Genomic DNA, 22,083 nt, shown 5'->3' with positions numbered 1-22,083 from the left:
CTTTACTGGCAAATTAAATTCTGTGAGTGACTGAACACTGCAGAAACTTCGTTCAAATTCATTCATGAGCAATCCTTTTCAAATTCAATGGAACTCAGGATGTTCTATTTTGGATTCCTTTAGACTTAAGACTAATGCTTTAATTTTTTATTTTTTTTCAAAACTGTTTGGAAGTGTGACAAGCCAGTGTTGTGTTACAAAACAAAATATTGAAGCGTGTATTGAACTGAGCTGAACTCAACTGCACTGAATTTGTAAGATTAGTAATGGTAGGTAGATGTCAGTATTTTGGATTAGGTTCACACTTGAAAGGCTCTTACTTATTTCACAACATCAGTTTCTAAGTATGTATCAAGAAATTATTTACAATGGTTACTGTGCACTTAAATGTCCTGGAATACCAGTATGAGAATCTCACAAACTGGAAACAGATGATCAAGAATACATGGTATCCTTTTATCTGGAGGGCATTCTTAAGTTTTAAGTTTAATTTTCTGCAAACTAAGTATTTTATTTATGTCAAATGACTTCACTTGCTCAACAGTCCTGGGTCTTTGTTGGTGTATTTTACATTTTAAGATGCACCAAATATTTTCAATTGTTGAAAGGTCTAGACAACAGGCCACTTCAGCACCCAGACTCTTCAACTACTACTTTGAAGTTAATGCCTTACTCGAAAAAGACGTTTTCTGGACCTTTTCACAGATTGGTGAACCCCTCTTTACTTCTGAGAGACTCTAAATCTCTTAATCCCAATCATCTTTTTGGCCTGTTGCCAATTAACTTAGTTAGTTGCAAAATGTTCTTCCAACTTTTCCTTGTTAGTACCACTTACTTTTCCTGCATTTAGTTGCCTCTGTCCCAACGTTTTTGAGATGTGTTCTTGCTATCAATTTCAATATTATCAAAATTATATGTTCTATTGTGAATATAATAAGGGTTATGGGTGAAAGGTGCTTTATACTTGTCACATGTACTTTATGGCACAATAGAATTCTTTCTTTTGTGTTAGTTATTTGGGGGTCAGAGCACAAGGGTGGAGGAAACCCCTCTTTCGCTTCTAATGGTTAAAAATTTGTTTAACATGAAGTCCTCATACAGAGGATGCATAAGATACTAACTTTATTTTGCCTAAAAGATGAGAATTAAGAGATTAAGATTTACAAATCATTGCACCTGTTTTTATTTACATTTTACAGTGTCCCAACTGTTTTGAATTGGGGTACTGTGTATATATATATATATGTGTGTGTGTGTGTGTGTGTGTGTGTGTGTGTGTGTGTGTGTGTGTGTGTGTGTGTGTGTGTGCAGATTAACAGGTGCACTTCTCTGCAATGCTCCTGGCTCTGTGTTTGTTTCTTTTGGAGTTGAAGATACTCAGACCATTCTATCAAATATCAACAAATTTTGCAATAAAACCAATCCAGAGGTAAAGTGTCAATTTTCATTTCCAATCCCAATTATGAAAACAGATTTTTAATCATTTGAATATATGAATAAATTAATAGGTGAACATACATTATGAATATTCAATGTTTATCACAATACTAATTTTGATTCAGATCACAGCCACACTTGTGGAGAAGTTTTCTACTTTGTCTGGACCTACAATTCAGTTGCTTGGCAGCCAGAGTGTTGGACTAACTGTTGGTCAGATAAGCTCCGCCCCCAACAGTGTGATAAGCAATGCTCTGCCTGTGCTCGGTAACATCAATGGCTGGAACCAGGGACAAGCAAATGCCCTCATCCAGAGCATCATTAGTGCAGGCTTTGATGTAAGTGCACACCACTCACTACCTAACACAATAATAAATATTATTCTATAATGTTGAGAGTGTCTTCCTGTCAGGAATCAGGTTGTTTTTATCTTCTTGTAATTCAGGAGTACTTTGAGTGTAGGTATCAAAATTCGTTTTTTGATATTTGACAGATTCCTGATGCAAATAACATTGTCTCTCTTAATAAATGCAAATGTTGCAGATCTACATAGAAGACCAATCTATGAGTTATTTAGATAGAGTTATTTATCAAGTTTAATTTTAACCCTCTAAAATGTGAGAAAAGACAGCTGCAACTGCTATGTAATGTAAATATAGCATAATTATAAAAGAGAAAGGGTGACCTTCAGCCCAATTTTTGGTCTGATTGGCTAATTTTTTGGTTAACAGATTAGCAGTTCATCCTCTCTGTTGTCTCTGGGCACACTTATTGAAGGAGTTCCCTCTGCAACCATCTCCAGCATCCCATCTTCTCAGCTTCTGTCTTTATCCCAGAATCTAAAATTCATCAATAACATTTTGTCAGTTCCAGTCATTCTACAAGAAGCATATGTCCAGCAGGTATACACATCTCACATATACATAGGCAAATATGCAACAATCTGTCTAATTTTATTATAATAATACATTAATTTTTATAACAATTTGTGTAATTATTATGTACAATTTGATTTCACCAAATGTTTGTGATCTCAGACTTGTGATCATGATCATTCAAGATTTTATTGCACATTCCTTCTTTGAAGATGATGGTTCACCACTATTGTTCCAGATTTTAATAATGCATTGGAAGTTTCATAAAACTATTTTTGTGGTTTCAGTTTTCTATCTACTTAGTTGTTTCTTTTCCTTATGTATGCCATTTGACCCTCCTGAAACTAAGAAACATCTTTACCATGACCATAGGATGTTGATAGAGAAACCATGTCTTCTCATATGGTTTGGCAAGAAATGTGAAGCTACTCAATCCATCATTTAATGATAAATAATGTGTTGCCAGCTGAAACATTCATTTGAAGGCTCATGCATATTTGTTTAGTAAAGCAGTTTAATCAGTTAAGTTCCAATGAGGGAAACCACAAAAAGGGTATACAAATATATACATATAATTAACTAATCATTGTATGTATGTTGTTACTTTATGTGTGTATGTATTTACATTTATTTATTTCGACATTTTTTCCAGATCATCACTGTAGATCAGACAAAAGTGATAGAAAATGTCCCAGATGCATTGGCTATGTATATCCCAGTTGTTCTTTTGTCATCTGTGAGCTTTGTTGATGTTTCACTCATTAATAACAAGCACTGGAGTCAAGAACAGGTAAAATTATCAACACAGTTGAGTACTTTAGAAAGGAATTTAAATGGTGGAACATATAAACTGCTTTTGTAATACTTAGGATGTCTTAATATACAATCCCAATTCCAAAACCCTTGGGACACTATGTGAAATGTACATAAAAACAGATTTATTACAATGATTTGCAAATCTCATAAACCAAAATTCTATTCACAATAGAACATAGAAATGGTATGATGGTTGTAGTCCTAACGCATGTAGGAACCGTGGCTTGGGCCAGTGACAGGTTGAAAATGTCGGTAAAGATCTGTGCCAGTTGTCCAACACATGCTCTTAGAACACGTCCCGGACCTGCTGCCTGGCGTGCATCCACTCTGCTAAATGCTGAATGAACATCCGTTGTTGAGACTGAAAGTTAACTGTGAGCAGTAGAAGAGTCAGCGGTTGAGATTTAAAAGCAGCATCTCTTGCTTTCAACAGGAGATGGAGTTCCTCCACGGCTTCTGATAAGGAAAGCGTTTCACGTGTTTGACGGTATTGACATTGTTAATGCACGTGTTAATATGGTCCAAAACAGATTATGTGTAAATGTCCATGTCTGTGTGAGAATCCAGTGTGGCCTGTGAGGCAAACATGTTCCAGTCAGTATCCTGAAACTGTTGCTGTAGAGAAGAAATGCTTCCTCTGGCCACACCTTTACTGTCCTCACAGCTGATTTTACCTGTTTGATCAGTGGTGTGTATTTGGGTAGCAGGAACAGAAAGAGGTGATCAGACTAACCCAAGTGGGGAGGGGATTTCAATTCAATTAACTTTTATTTGTATAGCGCTTTTAACAATGAACATTGTCTCAAAGCAGCATTACACATATAATGGCTGTGTATTCCCCATGTATGTCTGTGTATACCTGATCCAGTGTGTTGTTCCCTCTGGTAGAACAGGAGATATTGTGATGAAATTTTGGTAGTACAGATCTCAGGCTGGAGTAGTTGAAATCTCCAGCAACAATGGTAGCTCCTGAGCTCAATTTCGTTGTTGGTAATGTTGTCATTGAGCCATGTTTCCGTAAAAAATTATGACATTACATTCCTTAATCCGCTTGTGTGATGTTATCTGGAGCAGCAGTTAATCCATTTTGTTCGCAAAAGGCTGTACATTAGCAAGGAAGATGTTTGGAAGAGATGGTTGATGTGGGTTTAGTCTTAGCCTCGTTTGTTTACGGTCTCGGTGCCAGGGCTGAGGTTTTACTACCAGCCAAGCTGGATTAGCGGTCCACTGTGTTCAAGCGGTTTCCCGAGGGAGTTCAAAGTCTGTATGAGCTATGTGCAAGCCAGTTCTGAGTGAATAAACTTGCAATTAGTGGAGCAATTACTACCGGATCATGAAATCTGGAGAGATGCTGGGCCTCGCATTGTCCGCATCTTGGTCTTAAAACTGTTCTGTGATCAGACAAATCAAAATTTGCCTTTTTTTTTGCCAACTATGTGCACCGTGTCTGCTGGACTAAAGAGGAAAGGGACCTCCCAGCTTGTTATCAGCTCTCAGTTCAATGAATGGTATGGGAGTGCATTAATGCCTGTGGAACTGGCAACTTGTACATCTGGTAATGCTTTATCAATTCTGAAAGATATACCCAGGTTTTAGAGCAGCATATGCTCCTATTCAGATGTCTTTTTCAAGTAAGGCCTTGTATATTTAGCAGGACAATGCTAGACAATGTACTACATTTACAGCATGCACATCATACAGCATGACTTCATAGTAAAAAAAAATCCAGCTGCTGAAATGGCCTTCCTGTAGTCCTTTCAACAAGTAAACATATTTGGTGTATCCACACAAACGATAAAATACACCAAAGAAGACTCAGGACTGTTGAGCAGTTTAATACTATATCAGGAATTGGGACAATATTCCGCTCTCAAAACTCCAGCAACTGGTTTCCTTAGTTCCGAGATGTTTACAGACTGTTGTTAAAAGAAGAGGGAATGCAACACAGTGGTAATCATGGTCCTGTGCCAGCTTTATCAAAACATGTTGCTGTTATTAATTTAAAAAAATAACCATTTATTTATTTATTTTTGTTAAAATGGCTTTTTTTTAACATTATACACAGTATCCCAACTGTTTTGGAATTGGATTTGTATGTAAAAAGAAATCACTTTTTAAATCTATGTTTGTTTTTACCAGGCTATGATGTTGTTTGGTGCTGTGACCAGTGCCAGTGATAATCCAGAAGAGTGAGTAAAAAACACACATTCCTATACACATTGCTTCATATTAGAAATATTTATTGCCAGAATAAGTCCACAGTGTGACCACAGATTTAGGTATCTAGCTAAGCTTTACTGTCTTGGTTTTTCATATGCATTTTTGGTATTAAATATTTAGGCTTTTAAATGTGTGTGTGTGTGTGTGTGTGTGTGTGTGTGTGTGTGTGTGTGTGTGTGTGTGTGTGTGTGTGTGTGTGGCATCCCTTCCAGTCTGTCAGCATCAGTACTGCAGGGATTCACCTGCAGTTCAATTCAGACTCTCCCACGGCAGAAAATCAAAGATCTTGTGGAAGCCTGTAGACCACGAGCAGGCAGAGACAAAGTTCTTCTGAAAGAGAGTCAGGTTCATACATTTATATACTAATTTTTTTAAAACTATCCATGCTTTCAATGTGTAATCCTACATTCTAAAATCTGATTTTATGATTCAATTTATATAGCTGCCTGGTAATGATCAAGTGTCTACAGATTAGCAGATTTTTGTGTTATTGTTTCAATAGTAACAGTTTATTTACAGGGACTGGTTTAGCAGATGCTATGTGATAATATTATATGCACATGAGAACAGAAACTAACTTGTTTCCTAGACTTTCCACATTGTAACTCTTATTATAGTTCTAAATTTAAAAAAGTTTGGTGTCTCTACAGTAGTACCTCGGGTTACGAGTTTAAGTCGTTCTGGGAGTGAGCTCACAACGTAAAACGCTTGTATCCGAAAATAATAAAATAAAGGAAATTCACTCGATGCGTTCCACACGTCCATGAATACACATATACACTAATTTTTAAAGGTTTTGGTAATTATTGTACAAATTATAACCCCTAACATCAGAAATGAATACAAATGAATAACTATTGACATAAGAAATAATTGACAAATTAATTCGCACTTTACCTTTTGGAGAGTCGTGGCTGGTGTGAGGAAGAGGAGAGAGGAGGAGGAAGGGGTTACTTCTTGAAAATCATAGATCATAGATGTTGTATGATTGTACAGTTTTGCAAGGTCTGCCACACGCATACCTTGTTCACGCTTCGCGATTAATTCCTTTATCCTTTCTACGGTAATCATCTCCTTCTTTTTCCCGTCTTTCTTAATCGTCTTGAGGGGCCATTGTCACGATAATATACAGTACTGTTAACTTTACAATGCAGCGCAAAATGTCTATGAATTATGGGATGGCATATCACTGCAAAAAGTTGCTTAAGCCATGGTGGATTAGTGTGGCCTCAATTTTGACAAAATCGCCTACAATGTCACCAGCAAAGCACTTCACACCTCCTCCATGCTTCACAGTGGGAACCAAACATTCAGGAACTATTTGTTTAACCTCTGATGTCTAACAAAGACATAGTGACTAAAACCACTAATTTAGAATTTGGACTCATCATACCAAAGGACAGCTTTCCAATGTAATAATTGTGTTTCAAGAGCAGTTTTGAAGAATGCTCTTGGGGATACATTTAAATATCTTGAGATGTTTCAGATTGAATGATCTGACTGTACTCACACCTTCTTCTGCACAAGACAATTGATGCTTTAAAACATATTAGGGAAGCATGCAATGTCACAAATGAACCAACATACCTGTGAATTGTAAAACATTTCAGGTGACAACCTTGTGAATCTCATGAGAGAATGCTATGAATTTGCCAAGTTATCATAAAGCAAATTGTAGCTACTTGTATCTGAAATATAAAACATATTATGGGTTATTTATGGTTAGTTTTTCTGTGTATTACTTAATTCCATAAATGTGTTCTTCATACTTTGGTTTCTTTAGCATTAATGTAAAATATTGAAAATTATAAATAAAAAAAAGAATAATAATTTTGTAATTGTTTTAAACATTTCCAAAATCCCCTAAAGTTATCCCTTCCCTTAGAGTAGGGTGTAAAATTGAAATCAAGTAAAGAAAGATGCAGAATATATAATACCCTGTATAATTTACTTTCAGCTGACTTGCATGTACAACAACATTAAAGAAGGCTCTGTGAACTTCACTGATGTTCCTTCTGATATGCTCCTCTACTACAGGTGTGTAAAAAAGTGCAGACCATATTTTAATGTTTTGGTTGCTATGTTGCATCTGTTTTGGCTAAATTGATTAAAATTGTATATGTGAATCTTTTAAATGTGTGTGTGTGTGTGTGTGTGTGTGTGTGTGTGTGTGTGTGTGTGTGTGTGTGTGTGTGTGTGTGTGTGAATATAGCTATGACAAAGTGCAACATGGGAATTGCAGATCATATTTCACTGCTTTGGGAAGAGCAGATTTTTCTGTTCCTTCAACTGTTCTCAACAAACCAGCTACCCTGTTCAAAAATGCCCAGGACTGCCTGGTAATAAGCACACAAACTGTACAATTACCTATTTAAAATTGAAATATATTTTTTTACAATTTCAAAGAGGAAAAGGAATCTTTTTCTTCTTCTTTTGGCTTCTTCTGTTAGTGGTCGCCACAGTGGATCATTCTTCTTCATACTACCCTGTCTTCTATATATTACTCTTTCAAAATAACAACCTGCATGTCTTCCCTCACCACTTCCAGAAACCTCCTCCTTTTCCTCCATCCTGGCAGCTCCATCCTCAGCATTCTTCTACCGATATACCCCATGTCCCTCCTCTGCACATGTCCAAACCATCTCAATCGGGCCTCTCTCACTTTGTCCCCAAAACATCCTACATGCGCTATCCCTCTAATAAACTTGTTTCTGATCTGGTCCATCCTCGTCACTCCCAATTAAAATCTCAACATCTTCAGCTCTGCTACCTCCAGCTCCACCTCCTGTCTTTTACTCAATGCCACTGTCTCTAAACCATACAACATCTCAGGTCTCACCACAGTCCTATAAACTTTCCCTTTCACTCTCACAGATAATCTTCCATCACAAATCACTCCTGCTATCACTCTTCTCCACCCACTCCACCCTGCCTGCACTCTTTTCTTCACTCCTCTAACACACTCTCCATTACTTTGCACTGTTGAACTCAGGTACCTGAACTCCTCCACCTTCTCCACCTCTTCTCCCTGCAACCGCACCCCTCCACTGCCCTCCCTCTCATTCACACACATGTACTCTGTCTTACTCCTACTGACTTTTATTCCCCTTCTCTACAGCACGTACCTCCACCTCTCCAGGCTCTTCTCCACCTTCTCCCTACTCTCATCACAAATCACTATATCATCCGCAAACATAATAGTCCATGGAGACTCCTGTCTGAGCTTGTCCGTCAACCTGTCCATCACCACTGCAAACAGGAAAGGGCTCAGAGCTGATCCTTGATGCAGTCCAACCTCCACCTTAAACCAGTCAGTTGTTCCTACTGCACACTTCTCTGCTGTCACACTGTCCTCATACATGTGTAAGCCCACTTGAGCACTTTCGGCATTGCCGCCCCATCACAGAGGAACCGCCCCCTTCCAACCTGCTGCACGGAAATTGCGTCTATCTTTTTAACACTTATAAGGTCCCCAAAAACCTTCAATCGGTGCCAGATTGTCTTTAAGGCTTGCCCTGATTACTCTCCAGCGAATTTCTCCGTTTGGATTTATTCTTCTGTTACTGACCTGTTACTGGCCAGACTATTCTGTCCTCCGGCTTCCCGACTGCGCCTGTTTTCCCGACTCTCCCCTCAGCGTTACGGTTCCCGGCTCTGCTCTGCTCGCGCTCAACACGCTCCGGTTCCCAGCTCGGCTCTGCTTAGCGCACAACGTGCTCTGACTTCCGGCTTGGCATCCAGTCTAGCTACACTGTCCCCTGCCAACACCTTACAGTCTCTAATCTCCTTCAGGTTGCATCTCCTACATAGAACATAGTCCACCTGTGTGCACCTTTCTCCACTCTTATACATCACCCTATGATCCTTCTTCTTCTTAAAATAGGTGTTCACCGCTGCCATTTCCATCCTTTAAGCAAAATCTACCACCATCTGCATTCCTCTCCCTAAGACCATACCTACCCATCACCTCTGTTACCTTCACCAACATGGCCATTGAAGTCAAGTCAAAAAGCTTTTTTTGTCATTTCTACCATATATAGCTGACGCAGTACACAGTGAAATGAGACAACATTCCTCCAGAACCCTGGTGCTACATTAAACAACATATAGCTACAACACAATATAAAGCTACATAACAGAACACAGAGCAAGGACTAAGTGTCTTTTCCACATAAAGTGCATCGTGTGCAATTTAGGGACCGTTCCACTTGGTCTCCTGAACACACAATGTATCTACCTTTCTCCTTTCGATCATATCAGCGCCCTCTCTCCCTCTACCAGTCATAGTACCAACATTTAAAGTATCAACCCAAACCTCCAATCTCTTAAACTTCTGCTTTCGAGTCTGAGAAGCGCTGACTCTGTAGATGTCTTTGTCCTCTCCTTCTCCTCTCTAACAATACCTGTGGTGTTTGTTGGTAACCCGGGCCTCGACCGATCCGGTATAAAATTCTGATTCATGATCCGCATATTTGATTTAGCATGTTTTACGCTGGATGCCCTACATAACACAACCCTCCCTATATACAGTGGGTACGGAAAGTATTCAGACCCCCTTAAATTGTTCACTCTTTGTTGTATTGCAGCCATTTGCTAAAATCATTTAGGTTCATTCTTCTTCCTCATGAATGTACACACAGCTCCCCATACTGACAGAAAAACACAGAATTGTTGACATTGTTGCAGATTTATTAAAAAAGAAAAACTGAAATATCACATGGTCCTAAGTATTCAGACCCTTTGCTCAGTATTTAGTAGAAGCCCCCTTTTGATCTAATACAGCCAGGAGTCTTTTTGGGAAAGATGCAACAAGTCTTTCACACCTGGATTTGGGGATCCTCTGCCATTCCTCCTTGCAGATCCTCTCCAGTTCTGTCAGGTTGGATGGTAAACGTTGGTGGACAGCCATTTTTAGGTCTCTCCATAGATGCTCAATTGGGTTTAAGTCAGGGCTCTGGCTGGGCCATTCAAGAACAGTCACGGAGTTGTTGTGAAGCCACACCTTCGTTATTTTAGCTGTGTGCTTAGGGTCATTGTCTTGTTGGAAGGTAAACCTTCGGCCCAGTCTGAGGTCCAGAGCACTCTGGAGAAGGTTTTTGTCCAGGATATCCCTGTACTTGGCCGCATTCATCTTTCCCTCGATTGCAACCAGTCGTCCTGTCCCTGCAGCTGAAAAACACCCCCACAGCATGATGCTGCCACCACCATGCTTCACTGTTGGGACTGTATTGGACAGGTGATGAGCAGTGCCTGGTTTTTTCCACACATACCGCTTAGAATTAAGGCTAAAAAGTTCTATTTTGGTCTCATCAGACCAGAGAATCTTATTTCTCACCATCTTGGAGTCCTTCAGGTGTTTTTTTTAGCAAACTCCATGCGGGCTTTCATGTGTCTTACACTGAGGAGAGGCTTCCGTCGGGCCACTCTGCCATAAAGCCCAGACTGGTGGAGGGCTGCAGTGATGGTTGACTTTCTACAACTTTCTCCCATCTCCCGACTGCATCTCTGGAGCTCAGCCACAGTGATCTTTGGGTTCTTCTTTACCTCTCTCACCAAGGCTCTTCTCCCCCGATAGCTCAGTTTGGCCGGACGGCCAGCTCTAGGAAGGGTTCTGGTCGTCCCAAACGTCTTCCATTTGAGGATTATGGAGGCCACTGTGCTCTTAGGGACCTTAAGTGCAGCAGAAATCTTTTTGTAACCTTGGCCAGATCTGTGCCTTGCCACAATTCTGTCTCTGAGCTCTTCAGGCAGTTCCTTTGACCTCATGATTCTCATTTGCTCTGACATGCATTGTGATCTGGAAGGTCTTATATAGACAGGTGTGTGGCTTTCCTAATCAAGTCCAATCAGTATAATAAAACACAACTGGACTCAAATGAAGGTGTAGAACCATCTCAAGGATGATCAGAAGAAATGGAAAGCACCTGAGTTAAATATTTGAGTGTCACAGCAAAGGGTCTGAATACTTGGGACCATGTGATATTTCAGTTTTTCTTTTTTAATAAATCTGCAACAATGTCAACAATTCTGTGTTTTTCTGTCAATATGGGGAGCCGTGTGTACATTCATGAGGAAGAAGAATGAACTTAAATGATTTTTGCAAATGACTGCAATATAACAAAGAGTAAAAAATTTAAGGGGGTCTGAATACTTTCCGTACCCACTGTATACGGTTTGGGACCGACACTAAGAGTACATTCACTTGTGCAACACTAATGACTTAGTTACACACACATCATTCACTTAAATTTTTTTATTCTGTGTAGCTGCTTTGAGATAAAGTCCATTGTGAAAAGTGCTATAGAAATAAACTTAAAACAAACATACTCGCCTAGTTACATCATAAATCATATCTCTGCATGAATTTACTTTATGCTTTATGATTTTTCTTTATAGGGTATATCTGGTATGAGTCTGACCAGGGATCATGTGAAGGTTCTGGGGAATATGGCCTGCACACTGGACTCCTCCTATATCTATAATTCTGACCCTCTCATTTTGGAGAATCTGAAGAATTGTGGAGATCTTTCAGATTCTCAGATCAACAGTGTACAGTCACTGCTCCTCAGTGGAAACACTGCTTATGGGTGAGACAGAACTTTAAACCAAATATGCAAAAGAAACAGGAAAAAAAAAAAAAAATGAAGGGTCAGTTTCACTAGCTGAATAGGCTATTCTTAGCTATACTAAACCATATACTATTTAACCATAACATGTATACTAAACCATAAACTAAATTATTAACTAAATAATTAAATAAATCGTGCTGAATGTTGGGTGCAACACAAATACTTAAGATCTAATTAAAATTGTCATATGATTATAGATTAATACTTTTGCAGAAATAAAAAATAATACTTAATAATTTATTTCCTATAATTTATTTCCTATTTAAAAAAAAAATTTTTTTTATGATCCTTAAAAAGTAAATGTGCAATATTTTACTATTCAATATATTGCACAATTTCTATGATCTGAATTTATTAATTAATTTCAGTTTTACTATTTTTTATAACGTATTAAGCCACAAGCCATAACTCTAAGAGGTGACACAAATAACATATTTGTTAAATTGACACCTGTTATGGGATGATACATTTAAGGCAACAAGTGAACAGTCTGGAGGATGATTTAGTAAAAACACGAAAATTTGGCAGGTCTAGAGATTTAAGTGGCCAGAGCTAAGGGCAAATTTAATGACTAGATTATTCATTAAGTATTCATTGTGGGGTTAATTCCAGTTTGCAGTGGTTAATACTTACCAAAACTGTTCCAAGGAAGGATAGCTGGTGAACCAGTGACAGGGACATGGGCTCCCAATTATGCATATCTGTAGAAAAGAATTTCCTGCCTGGTTTAATTCCACAGAAAAGCTACTGTAGCCCAAAATTGATAAAACAAATTTGATCCTGGGTTTGACAGAAAGGAGGAAGAACACAGAGCAGCATAGCTGTGTAGCTGTGGCAGATATCACACACCTTCAGAGGTCTTGTGTATTCAAAATACAAAGGAGGCCTAAACAATATTAGGCAGGTGAGTTTAATGTTTTGTCAGATCAGAGTACATGCTCTGTTATCAGGACCATGAAAAGACTACTTTCCTAATCCTCCTAATTTAGTACAAAGATCAACTTTTTACTAGATAATTTAAGGACATTTTTTGTACATTACTGTTTTAATAGTTTGTAAACTTTAAGTGCATTGAAGTGTGTGTGTGTTTGTGTGTGTGTGTGTGTGTGTGTGTGTGTGTGTGTGTGTGTGTGTGTGTGTGTGTGTGCGCACGCATTGTATTGTATAGTATTTTTGAAAAACTCACAAGTATTGTTTGATATTAATCAGCAATCCTTCGAAGTGGAATGCACAGACTCTGGGGCAGCTGGGCATCCTGCCTCTCTATTTCAAATCAGACTTCTGGGGACAGTTCAATTTTGTATGTAAATATTTTCCGATATAATGCCTAAATGCCTTTTATCTTTTATGCTTATTTGGTTTTTTTGTTTAGTTTTTTTTCCTGTGTTAATGAAGCATTTTATTCAAATTAGACAATGTCTATTTGTCTGCCTTGTAGGATCTAAAAAAGACATTTATTAAGTCATTTATGCCCTTCCTGAGGGATCAAAAGACCCCAATACAGAAACAGAGGAACCTTTTTATGGCATGTAATTCCAAAGTGTCCAAAGTCCGTCGTGCTGCAGGTAACAGTGCTTAAAACATAAAGACAAAACTCAGACACAACAAGGTGATATCTTTATTTATAATGGTTACAGTGCATGTTTCATGTAATTTCCCTTTTTTGGTTTTAACAGAATGCACTACTGGCTACATCACAAACATGATAATTGCAGATGCATCATTTCCTTTGGGATATGACTCCACTCAGTTTGATTTGTGTTTAAATGTAACTGTCCTTCAAGACAACCTGGCAGCAATCACCGAAAAAGTGGTGGACCCCAGTTTCCTGACTATCATTTTAAACAAGTTAAACCAGGTCAGCAGCAGTGAACGCTGGATTTATAAACACTGTAAGACAGAGAAGAATTTGAACATTTGTTAAATATGAGTGTGTGTGGGTGTGTGTGTGTGTGTGTGTGTGTGTGTGTGTGTGTGTGTGTATTTGTGTTGTAGATCTACCCATCAGGCCTTACCGATAGGGTGCTACAGCTAATGGGTCCCACTTCTCGTGTGGCAACTATCAGTGATATCAGCAATTGGAAGATTACAGTAATTGACACACTGTCCTCTTTGATGAAGTCAGATAATGGAAACTGGGCATCAGAGATGGTAATTAAGATTAAAGAATAAAGAAGTAATAAAGAAGTGTGTGTGTGTGTGTATGTGTGTGTGTGTGTGTGTGTGTGTGTGTGTGTGTGTGTGTGTGTGTGTGTGTGTGTGTGTGTGTGTGTGTTAGATAGATAAAAAAGAGAGAGAGAGAGAGAGAGAGAGAGAGAGAGCATCATTAAGAAACTAACATGCCAGTAATGCTTAGAGGTAAATGTATTTGCTAAATGATTTTATTGCATGTTTTTGTAGAGTAAAGCGGTGATTATGGGGTATCTGAACGTGGCTAATCACACTCTGGGAAGTGCTGAAATAAATGCAGTTGGTTCCAACATCTGTTCTTTGGATGTCAATGTACTGGAAAATATCACTCCTGAGAGCTTAAAGTAAGTTAATGCATATGTACAGTCATAGGCATTTATTGACAATCAATACACTTATTTTAAAATTTTAGTTTCCAGTTTTGGAGTGTACTCTGTAAAACATATGAGTGAAAGGGAATTTTCAGCATCCCCTAAAGACAAATAAACCATACACAGATACATTTGCTGCCACATACCTCCATTTTATCAAACCAGGGAGCATTCCTACTTGCAGGCAATGGCAATTTATTTTCACAACCCCTGGGACAAAACAAATCCTAGCTCTCTACCTGATGTCATTCTGCAGCCCATGAGAGATAAAAGGCAAAATTTTTTTATCTTTGACCGTCTCAAAAATATATGTCCACTAAAGTGGATTTAGTGCTCCTCAATTTGCAATTATTATAGAATTGTAAGCCTTGTACCCTCTTAAGTTTGTGTCTTGCCATTACTGGCAAATGAAAATTGCATTTCCATTAATGGCATTTGGCAGATGCCCTTATCCACAGTGACTTACAAAAGCGCTTTGAAGTGTCTATCAATAATACATTTTGATGCTGGTTAATTAGGACACAGACTAAGAATAACACCATTCTAAAACATGTAGAAAAGTAAATTTTTCTAAACAGGTGAATTTAAATACTGCAGGAGAAGGTAATACCTCTTCAGGCCTGTACTCAGTAACACAAACTTTTTTTTTTATATATTATTGATGCATTCTCAAGTCCCTTTTTTCTGTGCAGGAATGCATTCACTTTGGACCTGTCCTCATGTTCCATTCAACAGAAATCTGCTTTGTACATCATTGCCAAATCCTCATTCAGCGGACAAAACAACACTTACCAACTCATCAGGCCTTATCTGGGTAACATGATTTCCAAACAAAGTGAAACACTGTGAATGTATGAAGGGATTACTCTATCAAACAGGACAATTTTAGCAAATCATGGACTTATGTCAGGACTGGCTGGCGGGAATGAACCAAAAGCAGGATGTCACCAGGAGATGAATGCAAGTCTAGTAGAAAATGCAAACAGGCTGAGTAAAGTTTTTAGTAGTGTCTAAAAACAGTCCGAGGCAGTGAGTCGGTATACAGAGTAATTGGAGAAAAGCTAATCTGAGGGCAAGAGAAAGCACGAGTCTGAGAAGCCAGGGAAAATCAAAGCCAAATATAAACTTTCCACAAGGAGAAAAGAAAGGCTGGAAGGTCTCTAACAATCACTGAGCCAAACGAGACAATTTGGTGGCGAATGCATGTGGTCGGCGTCTATTTATAAAAGTGGAAGTGGCAACCCCAGAAGTCTACGTGCGACTGGCTGACAGCTTATGAATGTGGAAAAGGCAGATAGTGCTCTTCTTTGAATTCACAGCCATGTATTGCACCTTGAGCAGCAATTTGGAATTGTCTTTTGTGTCTAAATGACTAATTAATGGGTGGGAATTGGCAATGTTGTAAGCAAATAGGATCAACAAAAAAATATATATAATAATTAATCTTCCTACTGGTCACAATCATAAAACCATAAAGTCAATCTCTAAAATACTCAAAGGTACTAACTATAACTAAAATATATAAGGGTGTGTGTTGTTTGCAGGTGGTGCTCCTGTACAGGATATACAATCTCTTTCTTCCCAAAATGTCAGCATGGACATCACCACCTTAATGAATCTAGACCCGGCTGTTATCATGGTATGAAACACCAATGGACAGATCTGCTCAGATATGCTTGATTAAAGCATATTCTTCTTTCGGCTCGCCACAGCATCTCCATACCACCCTGTCCTCTACATCTGCCTCTTTCAAATTAACTGCATGCATGTCTTCCCCTTAACACATTTTATAAACCTACTTCTTGGCCTTCCTCTTTACATCCTGAATGGTGTTTCCATACTCCACACTCAGCATTCTTTTACCGATATACCCCATGTCCCCCCTCTGCATATGACCAAACCATCTCAATTTAGACTCTTCCACCTTGTGTCCTGAATGACCTACATGTGTGGCCCCTTTAATAAACTCATTTCTAATCCTGTATATTTCCAATGAAAATCTCAGCCTTTTTAACTTCTCCAGCTCTGCCTTCTGTCTTTTTTTGCCAATGCCACTGTCTCTAAACAATACAACATAGCAGGTCTCACCACCATCTTATAAAATTTTCCTTGCACTCTTGCACATACCTTTCTATCACAAATCACTCCTGCTATCATTCCACTCTGCCCTGCTTGCACTCTTTTTTTCACTTCTCTAAAATTTTGATTGAAATGAAACATCGTTTTCTCAAATCCCAACCTCACCACTCTGCCACTGCTTTCTAAATTGGATAAATATAAATCACTCTGGATAAGGGCTGACTGCCAAATGCCGTAAATTTTAATTTGATTTGTTTTTGTTTATATCTTTGTTCATATCTATCTAGGCCCTAAATGTGAGCACAGTGCAAGGTCTACTTGGGGTGAATGTGGCTGATCTGAAGTTATTTGAGAACTCCACAGTGGTTCGGTCCTGGGTGGCTCAGCAGTACCAGCAGGATTTGAACATTTTGAACATTGGCCTGACTGGGGGCAACCCCCCCTCTGTGACATCTCAATCATCAGTCACCACTGTCACCACCAGTCAGACAAACCAAACAACTTCTGCTAATACCACAACTCAGGGTAAGAACTCAGTTAATGAGATAGCACATTACTAAAGTAAGCCAGAGTTAACACTATAACCAGTGATGTTTAATTGTGCATTTGCTGCATTTTCACACAATATATGAAGTGTATTCATTACAGTTTATTGTTTAATTATCATACACATCTTTTATAGTATCAGCCATGTTATTATTATAATTAGTGTAGGAGAGCGATTGGTTCAGGGGAAGAAATAACAGTGGGGCAGTGACAAGTTTAAACAGAACCAGGTTTCTCATTGAATACTTTCACTTTCGCAAAAAACACGAGACATAAGTGGCTACTGCCACAAAATAATTTATCTACACATTGCTTGCTCAATCCCTAATTATTAATAATCGGGGTTGTGGGTTTAAGAATATCTCTTAAAAAACTGGAATCTGTTTCTTGGGATAGAGACGTTTTGGCTAACATTCTGATTTTGTTGTAATTATAAACACCAGTAAAGTGGGAAGAGAATGAAACAATGAATAATTTAAATACTAAAAGTTGTATTAAAAATGATATGTTTCACAATCTTATTGTAATAACAAGAAAACAGATGCTTTGGTCCAATTGTTTGTGTGTGTGTGTGTGTGTGTGTGTGTGTGTGTGTGTGTGTGTGTGTGTGTGTGTGTGTGTGTGTGTGTGTGTGTGTGTGTTTGTTTCAGGTTCAAGTGCACCTATATTTAATGCTGGAGCACAATTCCTTCTCTGTGTAGGACTCCTGACTATCACACAAACTCTTAGCACAACATAATATTTTCCATACTATTAATAATTTATTATAATCATGTATAATGTTTTATTCACTATGCATATCATGTACTTATATACTCATGTCTCAGTATGTTAGTTTAATAAATATATTCTTTGGCATATTTAAATGAATTATTATTATAGATTTTCTGTGAATGTATGTTGTTTCTTTATGCTTGTAAATGTTTGGGCTATAATTAATTTAAGGCCATTAATATTAGGTCTCTTAATGATTATAGATAAAATAATATATCAAATAATAAATTGTTAAAAAACTTTTATTTCTCCATTATTTCTTCAGTATGATGTTTCAAAACCAAAATTGCAATTTGTCTTTGCTATATATTTTTGAATATGATTATATTAATTACAATTTTATATATTGTTACTATATTCTGTTATTATTTGAGTTAGTAATTTTTACATTTACTTTTAGAATTTATTTTTTCTTTCTCCACAAGTGAAACCTATAATGCACTTGTTTAGTCCCATGTTTCTACCTGGAAATGTAGTTCACAAGGCTAAAAATAGTAACTGACTTAAACTAACAATGCATAATTAATTACTTTGCTGCAAACTAAGCAACACAATGCACTTCTTATTTTGCCTCAAAGTTTCTAGTATAAAACAGTATTTCTGCAATCCTTAAGACAAATCACTGGATAGAAAAACATTAATTCAATTCATTTTTGTTTGTATAGCTCTTTTAACAATGAACATTGTCTCAAAGCAGGTTTGGGGGCAGAAACAGTGGTCACTGGAACCTCAGGAGCATGTTTAACTTGACAGAGGGCGAGAGAGAGAGAGAGAGAGAGAGAGAGAGAGAGAGAGAGAGAGAGAGAGAGAGAGAGAGAGAGAAGAGGGGTGGCAGGGAGAGAAAAATATGGGTTATTAGGTGTCCTTATTGTTGTATAAAAGTCGGGACACTGTGCAGTTGGGGATTCTGGCAAGACTTACTATGGCAGCATAACTGAAAAAAAGAGCCAGACGGTAACACAGACATGAGGGATCTTTGGATAAGAGACTGTCTGCCATATCATCAACAAACCTGAGTGAACGTGTGAGAGTGAGGGGACGACAGCATACAAATATTCCTGTTCACCGAACACTCTATATCCATGATCGCTCCAGATCTGCTCCTTTACTTAAGACAAATCTACTGATAAATATTTACCAATCTACTGATATTTTGGTACTCATGTTAGTTCTCACTCTCCAGGATTTACTGATTCAAAAAAACAAAACTGTTTAAAACAGCATGTAAACACTGTAATATGGTAGTATAAAGTATAAATAATAATATATACATAGTGGTGGAATGGATTGAGATGAATAATGAGTGTGTGTTTGAGTTCAGGTTGTACAGTTCAGTAACACACAGTTGAGTGAGTGAACTCCTCCCGATCCAGACTGACTAAGACCTCCCAGTCAGGATGTCCAGGATCCAGTTGCAGAGGGAGGTGTTCAGGCCCAGTAGGCTCAACTTCTCAATCAGCTGCTGAGGGATGATTGTGTTGAATGCTGAGCTGAAGTCAATGAACAGCATTTGTACATATGTGTCCTAGTTGTCAAGGTAGGTGAGGGACAAATGGAGGTTTGTAGAGATGGCATCGTCCATGGATCGGTTTGGACGATACGCAAACTGCATGGGGTCCAGTGAGGGTGGAAGCTGTGTTTTGATATGCCTTATGACAAGCGTCTCAAAGCAATTTATCACGATGGGTGTGAGCGCGACGGGAGGATAGTCATTGAGGCGCAGGAGACAGTAGACATCACAGGGACGATGGTTGTCGTCTTAAGGCACATCGGAACAACATTGCTGCTCAGGGAGATGTTGAAGATGTCGGGAAAGACATCCGCTAGCTGTTCTGCACATTCCCTGAGCACTCTGCCAGGAATGTTGTCTGGTCCAGCAGACTTCCGTGGGTTAACTCTGCATAGAGTTTTCCTCACTTCAGCTGTGGTTAGACAGAGCACCTGGTCACTGAGAGGAGGTGTGGTCTTCCTCGCATTTATGTTGTTCTGTACCTCAAACCGGGCATAGAAGTCATTCAGCGCAACTGGGAGGGAGGCATCACGTTCACAAGCAGGTGTCTTGAAGTTCTTGATCGCCTGGATGCCCTGCCACATGCACTGGGTGTCTCCGCTGTCCTGCAAATGGTTATGGATTCTCTTTGCATGCGCGCGCTTCGCCTGTCTGATTGGACAGTTTGGCCTTTGTTGTACTTAAGGCCGTCTTGTCCCCTGCTCTGAAGGCAGAGTCTCTTTGTTTCAGCAGTGCACACACTTTAGCGGCCATCCTTGGCTTCTGTTTGGAGCGTGTACTGATGGTCTTTGAGATGGTCATGCCATCAACGTACTTGCTAATGTAGCTGGTCACTGTTGACGTGTACTCCTCCAAGTTGATGGAATCACCGTTGCTTGCAGCCTCCCTAAACATGTCCCAGTCAGTGCACTGTAGCGAATTTAGCCCTGCTAAAGAAGAGGGAATATTTATAAAGAAAAGGGAATATTTATAAGCAATTACAACGGGTTATAGTTACTTCTAAATATTTAAATTAAGTTGAATTGACGGTAATGGAATTAACGTTAGACTCTTTTGGTCTGTGTGTCCGCCGAACAGACAGTATAATCTTTTATTAATTCTATAAAGGAGGCCTCTCTCCGGCCGAGTAAGACGCAATCCCCCTTTACTTTATACCGTACAATTAATAGAGCATGTAGTTCAGATCGAATGTTGCAGGAACCTTAAAATGTGAGCGCCACTCAGAGACAATCACTTGTGAAAAATACGTCGTTTAATGAATGTGTGAAAAATACGTCGTTTAATGAATGAGACAAACACAACATAAAACTAACTACACAAACAAACAAAAGAAAAAAAGAAAACAAAAAATAAAATAAAAAAATAAAATATATAAACAAAAGTTAAAAAAAGGAGAAGGAGGAAGAGAAAGGAAAAGAAGAAAGGAGAGAAAGCAAGGAAAGGAATGGAACAAAGAGATCTTTGAAGAGTCAGTTAGGATGGAGTCAGATGTTCTTCCAGGTTCTCCTGAAGATCAGAGCAGTTGTTGTTCTTGGAAGTGAAGCTTGCCGGAAGATCTTGAAGGAAGAGAGAGTCGTTTCCAAGCTGTTCCGAACGTCTGACCCTCTGGGCCTTTGGGCCTCTGGGCCTTTGGGTCAAATCAAAGAGTTTACGTGACCTGGCTGACTGACTTGAATATAAAGCTTGCTGGAAGATCCCAAAAAGGATTTGAGATCTCGTCCTGGGGCCCTGGGGGTCCGAGCCTTTCCAGTCAAGCCGAGTGAGCGAGCTTGCTTTACTTGACTGACTTGATTAGTTGGGTTCAAGATGATTTAAAGGTCCTGAACCCCACCCATCTTTGGGGGAATGGCCAATGCTATGGCCTGAAATTTTGGAGGGAGAAACTCCCTTTGTTCATGTGTTTGTGGGCATGGTTTCCAGGTTATACTTGGTTTGGAGAACTTAAAGTTTTACCCAAAGTGTATTAAGACAGTATGGTACATTTCATTAACAAATAAAACGCACCAATGTTTGCAAAATAAGGATCAGATAATTTTGGTGATCATTTTGATATTAGACATGGAAAGCAAGGACAGCATTAACACAGAGGTACATTACATACCAGTTAACATATAACATACTATTAACATACCAGTATTTAAGTTATAACTTTGTTAATACAATGTTATATTCGAGTATATAAAATGCACCCTTGTTAGGAAAATAAAGAGAGGATAATTTTATGTCGACTTTGACATCAAGCCTTAACAGAAAAGACATTAAAACAGATGTACAATGTACCGGGACCAGTATTTAAGGTATAACTTATAACTTATAAAGAGAAGATCATTTTAAATCAACTTTGAAATCAAAAAGAAGAGACAACATTAAAACAGAGGTATATTACTAAACTTTTAGAGTACAACTATAGTTAAGGAGGAGCTACATAAAAGGTATAGGTTTATGTCGTGGAATGTGGAACATCTTATTTATTTGTTTAATTAATAAAAGAATGCTCCATTGTGTTGTGCGTGTGTGTGTGTGTGTGTGACACAAACAGTCATACTGGAGCCAAGTTTCGAGAGTGGATTGTTTTATGGTTTGAGGGTCCCTGTGAACTCAACAAGAGTTCAGGGTTTGTGGGGGTATGACACTGT

At 38.6% G+C, this 22,083-nt stretch overlaps 3 protein-coding genes across 3 annotated transcripts in view; 1 reads left to right on the top strand and 2 right to left on the bottom strand.

The window, feature by feature from the left end:
* The window catches only part of LOC310715347 (uncharacterized protein), a 36,924-nt gene extending 25,433 nt beyond the window's left edge, over positions 1-11,491 (bottom strand). Inside the window, exon 1 of the mRNA XM_083521724.1 lies at positions 11,048-11,491. Coding sequence (XP_083377850.1) covers positions 11,048-11,135 — 88 coding nt within the window. The 5' untranslated portion in view covers positions 11,136-11,491. The remainder of the gene's footprint in view (positions 1-11,047) is intronic.
* LOC310715329 (uncharacterized protein) overlaps positions 1-18,292 on the top strand; it is a 56,043-nt gene extending 37,751 nt beyond the window's left edge. Inside the window, exons 80-97 of the mRNA XM_083521692.1 lie at positions 1,312-1,429; positions 1,563-1,775; positions 2,169-2,339; positions 2,965-3,102; positions 5,268-5,317; positions 5,561-5,693; positions 7,306-7,385; positions 7,561-7,687; positions 11,745-11,935; positions 13,187-13,277; positions 13,416-13,542; positions 13,654-13,835; positions 13,973-14,128; positions 14,378-14,511; positions 15,231-15,352; positions 16,083-16,177; positions 16,905-17,142; positions 17,814-18,292. Coding sequence (XP_083377818.1) covers positions 1,312-1,429; positions 1,563-1,775; positions 2,169-2,339; positions 2,965-3,102; positions 5,268-5,317; positions 5,561-5,693; positions 7,306-7,385; positions 7,561-7,687; positions 11,745-11,935; positions 13,187-13,277; positions 13,416-13,542; positions 13,654-13,835; positions 13,973-14,128; positions 14,378-14,511; positions 15,231-15,352; positions 16,083-16,177; positions 16,905-17,142; positions 17,814-17,902 — 2,455 coding nt within the window. The 3' untranslated portion in view covers positions 17,903-18,292. The remainder of the gene's footprint in view (positions 1-1,311; positions 1,430-1,562; positions 1,776-2,168; positions 2,340-2,964; positions 3,103-5,267; positions 5,318-5,560; positions 5,694-7,305; positions 7,386-7,560; positions 7,688-11,744; positions 11,936-13,186; positions 13,278-13,415; positions 13,543-13,653; positions 13,836-13,972; positions 14,129-14,377; positions 14,512-15,230; positions 15,353-16,082; positions 16,178-16,904; positions 17,143-17,813) is intronic.
* LOC310715611 (integrin alpha-M-like) overlaps positions 1-22,083 on the bottom strand; it is a gene marked incomplete at its 3' end in the record, with an annotated part of 231,568 nt that overhangs the window by 156,931 nt on the left and 52,554 nt on the right. The window lies entirely within an intron of this gene.

This window comes from Silurus aristotelis (genome assembly GCF_946808225.1).
Source record: "Silurus aristotelis genome assembly, chromosome: 20".
NCBI classification, from domain to species: domain Eukaryota; kingdom Metazoa; phylum Chordata; class Actinopteri; order Siluriformes; family Siluridae; genus Silurus; species Silurus aristotelis.
This window is presented reverse-complemented; position numbering and strand designations above follow the sequence as displayed.